Source organism: Alligator mississippiensis, chromosome 10, assembly GCF_030867095.1.
Source record: "Alligator mississippiensis isolate rAllMis1 chromosome 10, rAllMis1, whole genome shotgun sequence".
In the NCBI taxonomy this organism is placed as follows: domain Eukaryota; kingdom Metazoa; phylum Chordata; order Crocodylia; family Alligatoridae; genus Alligator; species Alligator mississippiensis.
In genome coordinates this window covers 9757469-9774073 of record NC_081833.1, presented here as the reverse complement: position 1 = coordinate 9774073, position 16605 = coordinate 9757469, and the positions used below count along the sequence as shown (strand labels likewise).

Sequence of the window (16605 nt, the reverse complement as noted above, 5' to 3'; positions counted from 1 at the left end):
TTCTTGTGGTTTCTTTTTCTGTCTATGGGTTAGTATTATTCTGAGGGAAGGAGTGAGAATAGTTCGAGCTGTAGAGCTACAAAGGATTAGATGCATATTGAGTTACGGCAGTAAAGTATAATGCTATACACAACACGTAGGTCACTGTAGTTTTCACTGTACAGCTCGAGGCTAACTACGCTTGCTTTTCCCTTGCAAAATATACACAGCTTTGGAAGTTGCTTCATCAGCTGCATCCAGATGTGCAGGCATGTGTGGTTTGTGGTGCCACAAGTCTCTTTGTAGCACCACAAACTGCATGCCCAGAACATTAAAATGGAGGGGGTCTGCAATTCTAATAGCAAAAAAACTAGCGTGGTGCACATCAGAGGAGCATGCGCCAGCAAACACAGAGGCTTGGGCCTTCCCGGAGATGCTCTGGCCAGCAGCCACTCCTTTAGTTGTCCCCTGGCTCCTCCAGCATGCTAAGAGCCAGGAGGAACAGGGAAAGGGCAGTCTCCCCGAAGCATGGCAATTCACCCCACACATGCAGGGGCGTGCACTGCAGCAAGAACTAGCAGCACAACTTTACACCGCTGCTGTTTTTGCTGCTGCATGAGGATGCACCCATTGCGAAAACTTTAAGGCTTAACATTTTTAATCCCACTTTGATACATGAGATTCTCTTAAAGGACACTTGTGTTCTCTTGTGCATGACAAGATCCGAAACACAGCACAGCGAGTTTGATTGAGCAAACAAATTCATCTTGTAGTGACAGGACTTGGGAAGTTATTGGGCTGTCATTTGGTTGGCAAAGATGCTTGATAGGCCTGTCAGCACCAGCAGAAAACATTCTATATGCAGAAGCTGCTATCACTTGGGGAAAAAATATCTTGGCTTTAGGATTAATTTTGTAGCAAAAGCAGTAGGAACATGTTATTCCAGTTTATCTGGTATTAAGCGTAAGATTTTTTTAAAATCTTGCCCTAAGTTTACTACAAAGATCTCAATACTGTTAAGGGAAAGAATTGCTCCATTTTATAAGTGTACATCCACTGAATACGTTTTTGCCTACCCTCCAAATGGAAAATTACTGTAGTAGACAGTGTGAATGTGTAGGTAATGTAACAGATCTGCTCAACTGGCCCAAATACTGGGTGTTCATGCCGCTATATTTGCTCTCAAAGATTAAATGCCCAGACCCCAGGTGATAGGGGAGGAAGAGAAGACACTCTAAGGGCAACACCAGCCACGAGGATGGTAGTTTCAGGAATGGCACTGCTCCATCATGACTGTCTGTTCAGATAACATCGCTCCCAGGGCATTGCTATACTTTTCTTGGCTACACTGAGCAGAGTGTAAAATTAATAGACTATATTCTTCTGAACTAAGCAGGCTTATCTCTAGCAGAAACAGAAGCAGCAGTGAATCACGGCATCTAAAATAAACACTTTCTTTTCCCATGGTATCATCCAGCCTATGCAATTAAAACAGCAATTAAAGAAAATCAGTGTTAAAAGTAGAGCAGTAAGAGTAAGAGCAGAATATGTAGTAAGAATATAAGAATAAAGAAAGGATGAACTACAAGATCAAGGCTCTCAAGCCATCTAACTGAACACTAACTATAAATAATAATGTTGTTAATATGCCTTGAGTGCTTTTCATATGTAGGTCTTAAAGATATATACCATATTGTGTCCCTACAATTATTCCTAATTTATATGCGATGAAGATGAGACACAAATTAAGTGACATGTTCAGAAATGACAATCTCAAACACTTGGCAGGATACAGGCCTTGGCTCCTACGCTACATGTAGCACGTGTTTCTTATGTCTTACTATGGACTGTACTTTTAATAGGAGTCAACTGCATAACTCCTGCAGAGGCAGTGGCCATTTTATGCTAAGATTCAGCCTTCTGCAGAAGAGACCAACACATTGTATTTTCTTGGGGAAACTATATAATTTTATATTTTGCTGCCCTCACTGTAAAATAAAGTTTGGCTAATGACCAGAAGTGGTTGGGGGAGGGGGGGGAGCTGATCATGGAACAACATAACTAAGTGCTAATTCCTTGGGCTCATTCGCTTACCCCTACCTCACTTGTATATCTGGGAATTGAATAAAGATCAGTAAATAAATGAAAATGCCATTAGAGGGTGAGCAATGGCTACTTTCCAGCCCTGACTTGCTGCCAGAATGAAAAATTAGGCTCAAAGAGGGAGAAATGAAATAAATGTTGAAAAAAAATTGTAAGCGTTGGAAAGGAAGGAAGGAATTATCCTGAGATTGACTTGGAGCAGTTTGCTACTTTAACTTGCATCTAGTGCTCCGACTAAACAGAGGAGCTGGAAATACCTGCAGCCAAAAATAAAGTGGAAAATGAAAATAGATTTGAGTACAAATGTTGAAGGCTAAAAGGCTGATTTTCTATTGCCACTGGCACCCGAAGGTCTCAGTTCTCTGTTGCTTACATATTGCCTACAGTGTAGAGTGGGTGTAAAATGCCACCTTTCTGATTTGGTAGCTCTTCTTATCCCCTTTACACTGGTGTAGAGGACGGGACAAAGTGGAAAGCAACAGAGTATTACCCTCTTCGGATGCAGACTTCTCCCAAGTGTAAGGAGCTCACAGCTGCACTATGCCCAAGCAGAGCTGCACCAGTTGAAGTTAACATCAGACGTTAAAAACAATTTAGATAAACCAGCTGAAGAGTTTGAGATAACAGACGACTTTTTCCGGGCAGACTTATTTCAGTTTAATTTAAGTCTATTTCATAAAATGTTCTAGTTCAATCGAAATACGCCACTACTAAATGGAAATTAGTGTCTACACAGACACTTCGATCCTTTTTACAATGCTGTTTTTTGTTTACATAATTTTTATCCATGCGCGTTGTATGGCCAAGACCACAGTCCCACACAAGGTGGATAGCACTTGCTTAGGATTTTGGTGGAGCTGGATTTACCCAAAACCCAATACACAGAATGCTTGAACTGGAAAGGCAACTGTTAATTCTCAACATTTTTTAGAGGCTGGCAGGGAGCTGGCAATTTGAAGGTGCTAAAGGTTTTTTGTTCAAAAGCCTATTTCAGTTGAAATTGCAAGAGAGACCATGACAATGGCATCCTTTTCTTCTTGATGCTGTGCTATGCCGTATACACATTTTATTTCTCTCAAGCCTATATCCTGTTAGTGGAGTTTTAACATTATAACTGATCTATTGAAGATTATTTTAGTGCGTGGCTTGCCTTACTTTCTATTTCAGATGCTGTGTTTGTGGCTCTTTTCTGTTTTCTCCGTTTTATTTTCCATCAAACCCTTCTCTATCATTTCCTTCCATGCACCTTATCTAGTTCCAGGCCTGCTTGTTTTTAGCTGAAAGAAAAGTCTGGGAGTGAAATGCTATCTTCTCTTTTGTGATTTCGGCCATCCTTAGCTCCTGTACTGTGCACCTCAAGGGCTGACCTGTTGGTAGGGGAGACAAGTGCCGCGGCCCCTATTTTGCTGAAAATCAGAATTGTTTAATGCTGTGGTTCTCAGACATGAGAGAGACAATGCTGTAGTGGCATATGTGGTGAGAAAGAAATGACGCTGCCATGGGCTGCTAGCAAGGAAAGCGTAGCCCATGGACTCTAGCTGGTGGGGTGGCAGAAGTTATGAACACTTCCATTTTATTCCTTGTTGTGCCAGTGATTCACTAGGGGACAATATTTGAGTGTTTTACTTTTTTGGGGCCTCCGTTTACCCTTCAGTAAGATGAGTAAAGTAATCCAGCTTTACAAAGTGCCTTTAAATTCACGGTTGAAAGTGGTGATGGAGATAATAGATATTTCTTATTGTTGTTATTGTTATTAATGTTATTATTATTTATCAGACTTTTTTTTATTAAGCTACCTACATTTTGCGTTGACAGAATTAAAAGGCACGAGACCCTCATATTTACTTGTACTGAAAATTGAAAGAGTGACGGATGAGTAGCAACTGCCGTTTGCTTGTCAGAAGCAATACAGTACAACAGCTGATCTCCAAAGCAGCCAAATTGTTCCCTATTGAAAGAGCAAAGTGCAGTGTAAAATTATTTCAAAATAAGGTTCTGTTTCTTCCTGAAGCAGGTGCCAATTTATATCATAGGATCTGGCTTTAATTTTCAATAGCATTTTTTTTAAACAAACAAAAATACAAAACATAATTTCCCCATAATTTGTGGGAACATATTTCATGTTCTTCTGTCAGCAGGATGCCAAGGCTATTGGCATTTATTAGGTACATCTAGGACTGCAGGCTCTGCAAATTGGTATATATCCACAGTTGTTCAATTCAGTTCATCATCTAAGAGTTTTGCAATTCCCACTGCATCTGTGATTGCAGTGTAGCAAAGAGTAGATATCAGCTAGGGTGTCTAGACTGTGGAATAAGCTGCCTCCAGAGGTGGTGCAACCTCCTACCCTGGAAATCTTCAAGAGGAGACTGGATGGTCACCTTGCTGGGGTCACCTGACTCCCAGTCATCTTTCCTGCCTTGTGCAGGGGGCTGGACCCAATGATCCCCCGAGGTCCCTTGCAGCCTCGCAATCTATGAGTGCTGGCAGCGGTCTAGCCACAGCAACACAAAGCTCAGCACATGTTAGATTGCCTTTTCACAATGTTAGATCCAATAAGTATTGAATGATGGTCTCCTAAGTAACTTCTCCTAGAGTGAAATCCTGAACTGCAAAGAGGTGTTCTGACTCTCCATATGATGCCTGGGGTGAGTTAGGCACCAAAGAAAAGGATCCACAGAAACCAGCTGAGCATGTCCCTGTCTAAATTGGTTAGAAAAGAGAGAGCCAGAGACAGGCCATGGGTCCTTTTGGGATCCTGAGTAATGAAACTTCTCTGGGCTTAGGCTCTTAGATGGCAGCATCCAAAAGTAATATTTTATACTGTCTCTGGTTAGCTCAGGAAATCTGTCCTGTTTTGATGAGTGATGACCCCTCACTTCAGTTGTACACTCCACCATCGCTCCCATCTGGACATAATATATTGCTACACGAAGCAATCAGCCAATTAGAACTCCAACTAGTGCAGAACATTCTCATGGATCTCCTCAGCAACACATCAAACTCATCCAATGTCCTCCACCAATTATCAAATTTGTAGGAGCTCTGGGATAAGGACTGAGGTCAAAAGACCTCCTCCTTGCTTTCTTGGGCATTAGTCCAAGATTGTGGAATGACCTGCCAGAGGAACTAAGTTCCATCAAAGACCTCATTCACCTACCATTTATTCAACATTGTATTCTCTAATATGTACACTGAACAATATGTACATACTGTAGGGAAAAAACACTAACAAACAAAAGGCCTGTTGAGAGTCTCTGGGCTAGGGTCAGACAGGAGAGCAATAAGGGTGATGTCATGGTGGGGGTCTGCTGTAGACCACCAGACCAGGAAGAAGTGATGGATAAGGCTTTCTTCAAACAGCTAGCAAAAGTTTCCTGATCACAGGCCCTGGTTCTCATGGGGGACTTCAATCACCCTGACATCTGGGAGGGCAATACAGCAGTGCATAGGCAATTCAAGAAGTTTTTGGAAAGTGTTGAAAAGGCCAACTAGGGGCCATGTTCTGCTTGACCTGCTGCTCACAAACAGGAAAGAATTGGTGGGGAATGTAGTAGTGGATGGCAACTGGGGGAGCAGTGACCACGAGATGATAGAGTTCAGGATCCTGAGGAAAGGAAGGAAAGAGAGCAGCAGAGTAAGGACCCTGGACTTGACTCGCTTAGGGAACTCATGGGCAGGATTTTCTGGGAAGCCAGACTGAGGGGGAGAGGAGTCCAGGAGAGCTGGCTGAACTTTAAAGAAACCTTACTGAGCGTGCAGGAACAAACCATCCTGATGTGCAGAAAGACTAGCAAGTATAGCAGAAGATCAGCTTGGCTTAGCAGGGAACTCTCCCATAAACTAAACCACAAAAAGGAAGCTTATAAGAAGCAGAAACTTGGACAAATAACCAGGGAAGAATATAAGAGCATTGCTTGGGCCTGCAGGGATGAAGTCAGGAAAGCTAAAGCGCAGTGAGTTGCAGCTAGCAAGGGATGTGAAGGGTAACAAGAACGGTTTCTACAAGTATGGCAATAGCAAAAGGAGGATCAGGGAAACTGTGGGTCCCTTTGATATGGTCTCCCACAACATTCTCCCAGGCAAGCTAAGGAAGTGTGGGCTGGATGAATGGACTGTAAGGTGAACTGAAAACTGGCTGGAGCATCAGGCTCAGAGGGTAGTTATTAATGACTCAATGTCTAGTGGGCAGCCAGAATCAAGCGGAGTGCCCCAGGGGTCAGTCCTGGGGCCGGTTTTGTTCAATGTCTTCATCGCCGACCTGGAAGATGGCATGGAGTGCACCCTCAGCAAGTTTGCAGATGACACCAAGCTGGAGGGAGTAGTAGATACACTGGAAGTTAGGGCTAGGATTCAGAGTGACCTAGACAAATTGGAGGATTTGGCTAAAAGGAATCTCATGAGGTCCAACAAGGACAAGTGCAAAGTCCTGCACTTAGGACAGGAGCAATCCCATGCACTGGTACAGGCTGGGGGCTGACTGGCTGGGCAGCAGCTCTGCACAAAAGGACCTGGGGGTTACAGTGGACAGTAAGCTGAAAGTGAGCCAGCAGCGTGCTGGTGTTGCCAAGAAGGCCAATGGCATCCTGGGCTGCATTGGTAGGTGTGTTGTCAGTGGGTCAACGGAAGTGATTATTCCCCTCTCTTCAGCACTGGTGAGGCCACATCTGAAGTCCTGTGTCCAGTTTTGGGTTCTCCACTATAGAAAGGATGTGTACAAATTGGAGAGACTCCAGTGGAGGGCAACAAAAATGATAAGGGGGCTGGGGCACATGACTTATCAGGAAAGACTGAGGGAACTGGGCTTATTTAGCCTAGTGAAGAGGAGACTGAGAGGGGACTTAATAGCAGCCTTTGACTACCTAAAGGGGGTTCAAAAGAAGATGGAGCTGGACTGTTCCTAGTGGTGGCAGATGACAGAACAAGGAGCAATGGTCTCAAGTTGCAGCAAGGGAAGTTTAGGTTAGATATTAGGAAATTCTCACTAGAGGGTAGTAAAACATTGGAACAGGTTACCCAGAAAGGTAGTGGAAGCTCCATCCTTGGGGTTTTTCAAAACCCACAAAAGCCCTGGCTGGGATGATCTAGTTGGGGATGGTCCTGCTTTGAGCAGGAGGTTGGACTAGATGACCTCTTGAGATTCCTTCCAACCCTCCCTTTCTATGATTCTATAACACTTTGCTGGGCCCACAATTTCCTTGGGAAGAGAATGAAAGAAAAAAATATGATAATAGATAGTGGTCATCTCAATAATGCACAACTGAAAAGTATGCAATTACTTTGGTGATAAGACTAGTATGAAAACATAGAATGGTACCAAACAGAAATTGTTTCTTCTTATATGTGTCGATTATGACAATAAAAATAGTTTGGGTACATAGAAACCCTTATGTGATATAGGAACTGGATTTTTTTGGTTTAGACAAGTGCTAAAAATGAGAGAGAGATTTCAAGGAAAGCATTTGTGGGCTTGGCATGAAGCATTCATTCCCATAGAGGTACCTTGCCAAAAACCCAATACTTTTTATCTAATACTTACTGTCCCGGGGTTGAATTGAAAGCTGATGAGAAGAAGGATCTGAGCCACTAAGATGGCAAAGGACAGGTTGGCATGGATGTGGTAGCGCTGGTTACGGATGGTGCTGACAGACCTGGGTAAAGAAGAAAAGGTTCATAACTAAAATAGTATTCCACAGAGCAAAAGTACATTTGATTTACTTGCAAGTTTGTTTGCTTTTTTATTATTATGAGTTTTGGGTTCTTTCATCTTCCAGGAGTAGGCAATATGTCATTAGGTTCAACAGTACGCTGACATGACAATGAATTCACCAAAAGCATTGATTTGCACGTGAAATAGTTGTATTAATGACTGGTGGAAGAGTATTTATAAAAGGCCTGAGCTTTCAAGGCTCCCAGAACTACAGTGGGGGTAGAGGTAGATTAGCACTTTGCAGGATCCAGCCCCATACCTCAGCACTTTAGCTGGTATCTAGCACAATAATTTTATATGCAAGAATAGATGAAGAACAGTATATGCCTAAGTGCCTGGGGAATGCCCACTTTAAGGAGGGCCTGACCTTGATTACGAAACCTGAACATTATCACAAAACAAACTAAATGAACCCCTCCCCATTGGCTTTAAAACAGCAGGCTGGAAATCTTATAAGAACAGGCTTTCTTAGGAGTTTTCAATCACTTCATTATGTTCCCAGTTAGAACCAGGAGGGAAAAAAGACACACACACACACACACACACACACACACACACACACACACACACACACACACACACTTATCTGAACATTTCAGAAAATCAACATAATTTGATTCTAAGAAGAGAAGAATGTTTAGGAACAAAAAGCTTTCTTACTTAATGAATCCTGTTTCTAAGGGCATGGGTAGACGAAACAGGGGCCCTAAATTGAAGTGGTGGGTTTTTAAAAACACCGTTTCAATTTAGGACTGATTAAATCTCATGTTGTGCACACACCGGACTTACCTGCCTCTTCATCAGAGGGTTCAAAGGGCAAGCTGCCAGTGAGTGGAGTGGTCCCTGGGCAGCGGGGGGGGCACGCACGCTGGTGCTTTCCTTCAAGGCAGTGACACCACCCTCCCCCCCCACTGCCAGGAGGCACTCACTCGCTGGCACCCGGCTCGGGCAGTCCTGGGGGGCACTGCAGTCACGGAGGGAAACACCAGGCCCCCACACAGCTCAAGCAGGCTCCAGAGCAGGGGGGAAAAAAAAGATCAGGCTCTCAGCTTTTCTTGGGCGAAGCCTGCCTTCCCAGGCTGCTGCCAGGCTGCCTGCAGGGCTTCCTGCAGAGCTGCCCAGAGCCTGGTGCTTTGCTCCACAACTGTAAGGGCAGCAAACTAAAACTCCTCCTTGGAGTTTCAGTTTGCTGCACCCCAAGTCATTTAAGGTGCATTACACTGCCGAATTTCCTACAGTGGCTGGAATTAATGCGCAATACACTGCCAAGGTGTGCAAACACCAACACCATTGAAGTGGTGCAAAAGCACTTTAAAGTGTCGTGCACACACACCCCTTGTTTCGTCTGCACATAGCTTCAGTTCCTACCTGTTCGTTTTAACTGTTTAATGGTAAATGGGTGGTTGTTTGGTATCAAGCACAGTAGTGTATTCTATATCCAAACCAGACTCTACCTATGCCTGAAGAAGGATGTTTGTGCCCGAAAGCTTGTAAAGAACAATTTTTCCAACTATTTAGTTGGTCTAATAAAAGATATCACATTTACCCAAAGAGCCTCATCTGCCTATACCCCAAAATGAATATTTCCACTCTTATAACATCTCATTTTACAACTGTTCTGAATGACATATCGCTCTTGGGCATGGTAAGACAGACTGAAAGAAAAATACTTTGGTTGAGTTTTTGTCATTGTTTTAACACCCAATTAGAATGTCAGAAGTGAAAGAAAAGAAAAGAAACTGTCCGTATCCTAGAAGCAATTCGGAGACAAGCAGTATAGTACAGTGGCAATCTCTCTCTAGTAATGAACTGCACATAGACAAACTGAAGCATCACCTACCCAGGAGGCAACCAGGGCAACACACGTAGATACTGATTATCTATTTTGAGTGTGTACAGTAGCTAAGAACTTCACAAACCTCATTGTCATTTAACACTGTATTGAAACATTTCTTTTCAGCTTCCTAATAAAGCCCTACCCTACAATGAAAACCTAATCAAATTCTTTTAACTTGGCATGGTACAGCTTTAAATTGCTATATATAATCTGTGCGCTGAGCCAAGGAGTTGGGTCTATGCTCTTTTTAACTCTTTTCATATCTCCTCTTCCTATAGGGGCACAACAACCCAAGTGTCCTCACCAGCATTGTACTAAGTTATCACCAAGCTCCATCCCTTTTCAAATACATGAATAGCCATTGTTTTGAGCTCACAACCAGAAGCAGAGCAGATCAATTCCACTCTAACCACTCCCCACATCACACATATGGAAAGTGGAGTTTGCAGTGTGTTGTACACTGAATTCAGGCATAACCTGCAAAGACTTTCTAGAGACCTAGAAATAATTGTCACAAGATTTGAACAAATTGAATAAATATTTCAACTAATTTAGTGTCTTTTTAAGCAAGGCCATAAGCATGAATGCTCTAGTTTCTAATGTGGGTTCCTTAACAGGATGTGCAGAAGTCACACTTAGGTATTCAAATCATCACCTTAACAGCTGGAACCCAGTGAGAGCTAGTGGTAAAGGTACTGGACTGGACTTGGGAGACAAGGACTCATTCTCACTCTGCCACTGATGTACTGGGTGACCTTGGGCAAAGCACTTCAAATCTTTGCACCTGTTTGCCCTCTCATCTTTTGTCATATCTATTAAAACCATATACTTTCTGCAAGTTTGTTCAGAAATGTGTTGTGCAGCCTGGCACAATGTGGCCTTGATTTCAGTTCCACTACTGCAATACAAGTAATAATGAAAAATGCACTTAAATGCCAAGTGCATTCCCTGACAAATGTCCTCTTGATGGTACATTCCCCTAAAGGGTCCCCATATTTCTAACAGAGACTAACATGCAAAGGGATGTAGCATAGACCCTGGCATTAATTTCACTTTCTCTGCACCATTTATTTGTCCTAATAGAGCAGCTCATTTGAAAACTAGGCTGGCAGAAATAAACTGAAGCCTTGAAAACAAATGTGGGATTGTGGACTGTATCCGATTCCTATGAAAAATCCAAGATAGATTTCATAGAAATTAGAGACAGGAAACGCCTACACAGGGTCATCTTATCCAGTCCTATCCACCTCTTCAGGATTAGAGATTATTGTGCATTTTCTTTTCCAGTGTCCATTCTAAAATACTATTTTCCTAAGGCAACAAAACTTGAGATAAGGAGTAAGGTAGACTCTCTTCATACCGCTAACAGGCAATATAGAGTGTTTGGGAGGATTTTTGAAATAGATAACTATCAGTTTAATCTATTTTCATTATTAACACATACCTCCTGTGCTAATGGCAATTCCAACAGTTAAAACCAAATTAACTATTGACTCTTTTACCTACTGATATTTAACCACCTAGGCCTTATTTTCCTCTCAGTTACACTGACGCAAATCAGGAATAACTCCAGCATGGTCAATGATATAACTCCAGAATGAGCAAGTGGAGATGCAAGCCCAGTATTTCCATGTTTATATAAATCCAGCACTTTATAATACTGCACTGTGCTAGTATTTACATATGGGTGGGTTTCTATAAATATGGAAATACAACATCTTATCTCTAACTCCCCAAACTGTATTATGAATCCAGTCCTGGGAGCCTCAGAACCTATCTACATTCTCACCGTGGTAACCAAATTGGCTGAGATTATGTGGGCCCTTCCTGACTGCATCCTATTTTCATTTTCATTACCTTGTTTTTGGTCTCTAGACTGCAGTATGTTGCCCACTGTGCACTGCTTCTTGTCTAAAAAGTCAAGGATCACATCACACAACTCAGAAATTACTTCGACTGGTGCCTGTACCACGCTGCACTCCAGTTCAGTCATTTCTCAGGAAGATTTATTCCACTTTAATTTTACATGCTAGTTGCTGGCAGCTGCTTAAAATATTAAAGGAAAATGTAGTGCAGGGGAATCCAGGTAGGAAAAGAATAGCTAGGCACTGTTACCCCGTGTTTTGTCGTAACCCCATGCATTTTTCCTTGGGAAGATTAGTGAAGTAATAAACTGGTAACAAGTAACAAAGTATTCTTAGCAGATCAAAAGCAGAAACCACTTTAACAAAAAGTACTTTCCGGTCTAGTGTGCAATTCCAACCTGTGCAGAAGAGCCAAGAGCCGCAAGAGCTGTGCAGCATATCAGTCCCACTTTAACCCTCAGGGTGAAATCCTGGCCCCAATGAAGTCAGTGGCAAAACTCCCATTGACTTCAGTGGTCCAGGATTTCAGCTTGAGAGGGTAAGCAGGATTCAAAGGGTGCTGCTGTGGATGCTTTGCCCTTTCCCCAGGTGCCATTCTTATAACCCCTTTCCCACCTTGCAACCCTACAAAAGCAGGCAAAAGATCGCCTGTATATCCCATCACTCCTTTACTGCTTTATTGCTTCTGATTAATATAAATGTAAATGGGAGAATCCAATCTTTTAGCTCTTTTTGCTCAGGCTAAATTCCCTGCCCTCAGGATGAGGCTCACCCTCTCTGCAGATTTCAAAACTGCAGCACAACAGGGATCGAAAAAATCCCCAAAGTATATTGCAAAGGAAATCACTTGCTATTTAAAGACCTTCCAATCTGGGGAAATTAATATAGGAACAGCCAACCAACTGTTACAAAGTTATGTGCAGAATCTAATTAAAACGGGTTAGGGAATTAATAACCTTTACAATTCTCTGAATACCTGAAAGCATCCAGTCCGGTGGTTGGAAATGAAGATTCTACATTAAACTGTCAAACTTTCAGAGCAACATTTGCTCAGCAGGTATGAAGTTAAAATGACTCACGACAGTATAGCAAAGGTGACCAGCGTGATCGTCAAGCAGAAGATGGACAGGGAGCAGCCAATGTAACTGATGGATGACAGTGCCACCTGGTGTTGAATGGTCAGCTGTGCATAAAAAGGAAACAACAGGAAAATCCATTAATTGATTTATTAGACTGCAGAACTGTATACCCTGACAAAGGTTGGACAGCTTGTCAGCACGTGGCATTTCAGTGGACGTAGCTGCGTTCTTCCTTTGGGGTAGCTCCACCCCAGTCTCTGCACACATCACTGCATTCAATGCCGTTTGCAACGGTATCTAGCATGGGAAATGAATTGCACTATTTGAACTGAAAGTCAGACTCCCAGGGCATTCAAATATGTGTGTCATTTAGTTCCCCTCTTATGAAATACAAGACCATATTTCGTCAGCAGAGGTTGGTTCTATCTACACGGCTGTGATAGTGTCATCCCTGAGATTAGATAAACCAACAAAAAGCAGTTTATCAGGGCTGCACAAACAATGGCAGGGGTTAGATTGTTATAGCTTTTAAGACACTTTGTAAATGCTCTCATGCTACAATAGCTGACATCATTGTACAGATGCCATCGATGCACCGCAATAGTAAGAACTGATAAACCAAGGTAGCCGGTAAATATGGTGCTTTTTAAAGGAGTTGGTTTGACTCCTCTCAAACCACAGAAGAAACACAGCAATGGGAGCAACAACATCCACCTCTAACATCACCTCTGATCCTGACATGGAAGGAGTATCTTGTAGGAACAAAAAAGTTATTGGTTTCTGTAAACACCAAATCCTCAGCCCTTCCACCTTACCCAGGGTGAGCATTAAGATGGTTCATTTTGAAACCACTCTGCAGGACAGTGAATGTTCCTGCCGTTTGCCATTAGCTATTCCTTTTATATTTCAACATAAATTTCCTTCTGAGTGAAAAATGTCAAGAAAAGCCATATCTAGTGGTGGAGGCAAGGCAGTATTTGAATGTAAGAAACAGAACGGGACCGGGAGCCATTCGAACATGTCACAAGAATTTTTGAGCCAAATTTTTCTAAGTGTCAAATCTCAATACAAAGTTGAACCTTCCATAAACAGAACACCTGAAAAAAATCTGACTGGTTCAAGCAAGATGTTTAATTGTGATCATTGAGAAATTCTTTCTTTTGATTTCAACCTTTTTATTACAAGCGACCTTACATTTCCAGATGAAAACATCTTTTAAAATTGAAAAAATAGATTTTTTTTTTTCATTTTGAAAATGTCGTGAAGGGGAATTATAGCCATTTCAAGACCTATTTCCACATTTGTTTTTTTTCAAGGAGGGAATTCACCAAAACGCTCCCTTCTACACTAACAGACTTAATTCCCAAAAACACATTTCATTAAGAAATTCTCAAGCAGCTCTGATAACAAGCCGTTCTTCAAAAGCCCTTTAAAAGCAAGAGGGTGGGGAAGGCAACCCAAAGGCTTATAAAAAACAGACTCAGTTTAAATAGAATCGCTAATGATGCGTTTTACACATATGCATCATTGTATTGTAGTTATTTACCAGCGGTGTCAATTCACGTGCAGTCATTTTTGTGGAGACGTGATGGATTCCAGCCCTGGCAACAGTCTGCGGATCATTAAATGATGAGACAGACGACTGGTTCGATGGCATAAGGTCCCTATGAAATACACCGTGCAATCTTCTCTCTCAACCAGACATGAGGCTGCCACCAGCTTTAGTTAGCCCCAAATACAGAGCTATAGCTTGTTTCTGTGCTATTGGCAGATAGAAGAAAGGTGCACATGAACTCTTCAAAAGCATCTCCAATGCGCATCCTTATGAGCTGGCCGGCAGAAATGCTGCCTATGGCCACTTCTCTCAGATTATTTCTGCAACATGAACCATTTGTGTGGTAGGCTGGACAGAGGATAGGAGCTGTCTCCTGGCTATTGCCGACATACTGTTAGATCACTGGAACAGTACAATCAGGCATAGCTCTTATTACAGAATGTAACCATATTTTTTAAAAGGTACCTGGGACCTCAAACCACCATGCACTGAGCAAAGAAACAGTGTCTTATAAATCAGGGCATCGTTCCCAATGAGCTAATTCCACCATAGTTTGCTTTTCCTGTATTTTTTCACGCTGTTGGAATTCAGCAGATAATCTTTTAAGCAAGTCAGTTATCCAATGGGACAATTTTGTAGTCCAAGACAAAAAATTACCATCTGTTCCATTAATGATGCAGACGGGTAATAAGACTTACTTTTTTCATTACAAAGAAGATATTAAAGAAAAGTAGATTAAAGAGTATCCAGAGCAACACTGAACCATATGTGAAAAAAATGTGATGAGAGCAAATCTCCGAACTGTTTCCATCCACCAAAAAACTTTTTTCTGCGCGTCTGAAAAACTTTGCTTCTCTGGGCCCACGGAGAATTTTCTTACTGCAAAACTCCGAATAAATGTGAAATGCTAGGAAACACACTGATATAGCCTTGGGTGTGAGCAGTCATAAATACTATAAAATACAGATGTTTCTTAACTTCAGCTTTGACAGATGCTCGAAACAAAAGCTCACTTTCCAGATGATCCTCTGCCTCCCCCATACAAATATTGTCAGCTTTCACTATAAAAATGTCATTTACTCTGCAGACCAACACTTGACCGTTTCATAGTTATATCCATATGAAATGTTATTTTCTATTGTTATTATTTGCTCTGAAGAAAGCGATATCAATACACGACTGTAAAATGATCACTTCTCTGACTTGCTGATGACAAATTTATTCATAAATAGGATACAACCTGCATACAAAAACATGCGTATGCAGGAAACAAACCAAGGTTGTTTCCTTGACTGGTTGATGGAAATAAGGGATATTGTAATTATATTCTTGTACTCCGTGCTGACACAATAGCAGGTTATATTTCGCTGTTGTACTGGTCAACTCTCTTCAAAAGCAGCAGTAGTACCATGAGGTCATTTACAATGGAAAAAATTTTGGACCCTGTTTATGCAATTGAACTGTGATCTACCAAGAGACAATCCAGTGCCTGAGCTCAGTCCTACACTGAAATCAACTGTCAAAAGGTGCCAATGCAAACTCTTCCTATGAAACATTTCTTCGTTTTGAATTAAGAACTAAGAACCAGCTAACCTATTACAGCTGCACCTTTAAAATGCAATCTGAATCAAATTAAAGAAGGAATGAATAATTAATTTTGGCAGGCTGAAGTCCTTTGGAGGCATTAAATGCTGGCCCTGGCCGATGAGGCTGATGTTTCTAATTGCCTCCAGAAAGGCTGCTAAAACTGAATTTCAATCCAAATGGGCCTTATTTATATATTAAAAACAAAGTGCCTTGCACTACAATTTCAAAGGAACATTCTGAGTTTCCCTCTTAAGTTTCACTTCAGAAATAGATGCACCAAGGCGAGAATTATGTCTCCGATATGCAACACATTAATTTATGGACAGAGTAGGCATGTCTACATGTGCTTTTACACTGGCTTAAATTTACTGTGCAGTAAATTACTGCACAGTAAGCGGGAATAGGCCAGCATCTATGTTAGCGTTAAAGTGCATTAATGTTGCACGTGGACTGACTTGAGACTAACTTTAGTCCCAAGTTAGTCCACACACAGTGTTACTGTGCAGTAAGGTGTCTACACGTGCGTTACTTCACAGTAGCTAATCAGGAGTAAATTTGATACCTACATGATGCAGGTATCAAACTTATGCTCAAGTTGGCATAAGTCATGGTATTTACTGCGCAGTATGGGTGTGCATGTGTAGACGTACCCACCATGTTGGAGACCATAGGTACTTTACTCATTGGCACTGTGCAATCTCTGTTTAGATAAGAAAAATTCTGTTAAACTGTGTGAACAGAGATAGCTCATTTCCTTTACCTTTTAGATATCAGATAAAATTAGACTTGATTAGGATGCTAACACAACATCTTGGCAGTAGGATCCTCCAAACAGCTATTTCCAACAGCCCTCTTCTAAATTCTCTCCTTCTACAAAAGGGCTTTTCATG

General features: G+C 41.8%; 1 protein-coding gene across 1 annotated transcript in view; it reads right to left on the bottom strand.

The window, feature by feature from the left end:
* The window catches only part of ADGRD1 (adhesion G protein-coupled receptor D1), a 243246-nt gene that overhangs the window by 79464 nt on the left and 147177 nt on the right, over positions 1-16605 (bottom strand). Inside the window, exons 17-18 of the mRNA XM_019486663.2 lie at positions 12574-12677; positions 7622-7733 (exon numbers count right to left, since the gene is read on the bottom strand). Of these exons, the coding sequence (XP_019342208.1) occupies positions 7622-7733; positions 12574-12677 (216 nt within the window). The remainder of the gene's footprint in view (positions 1-7621; positions 7734-12573; positions 12678-16605) is intronic.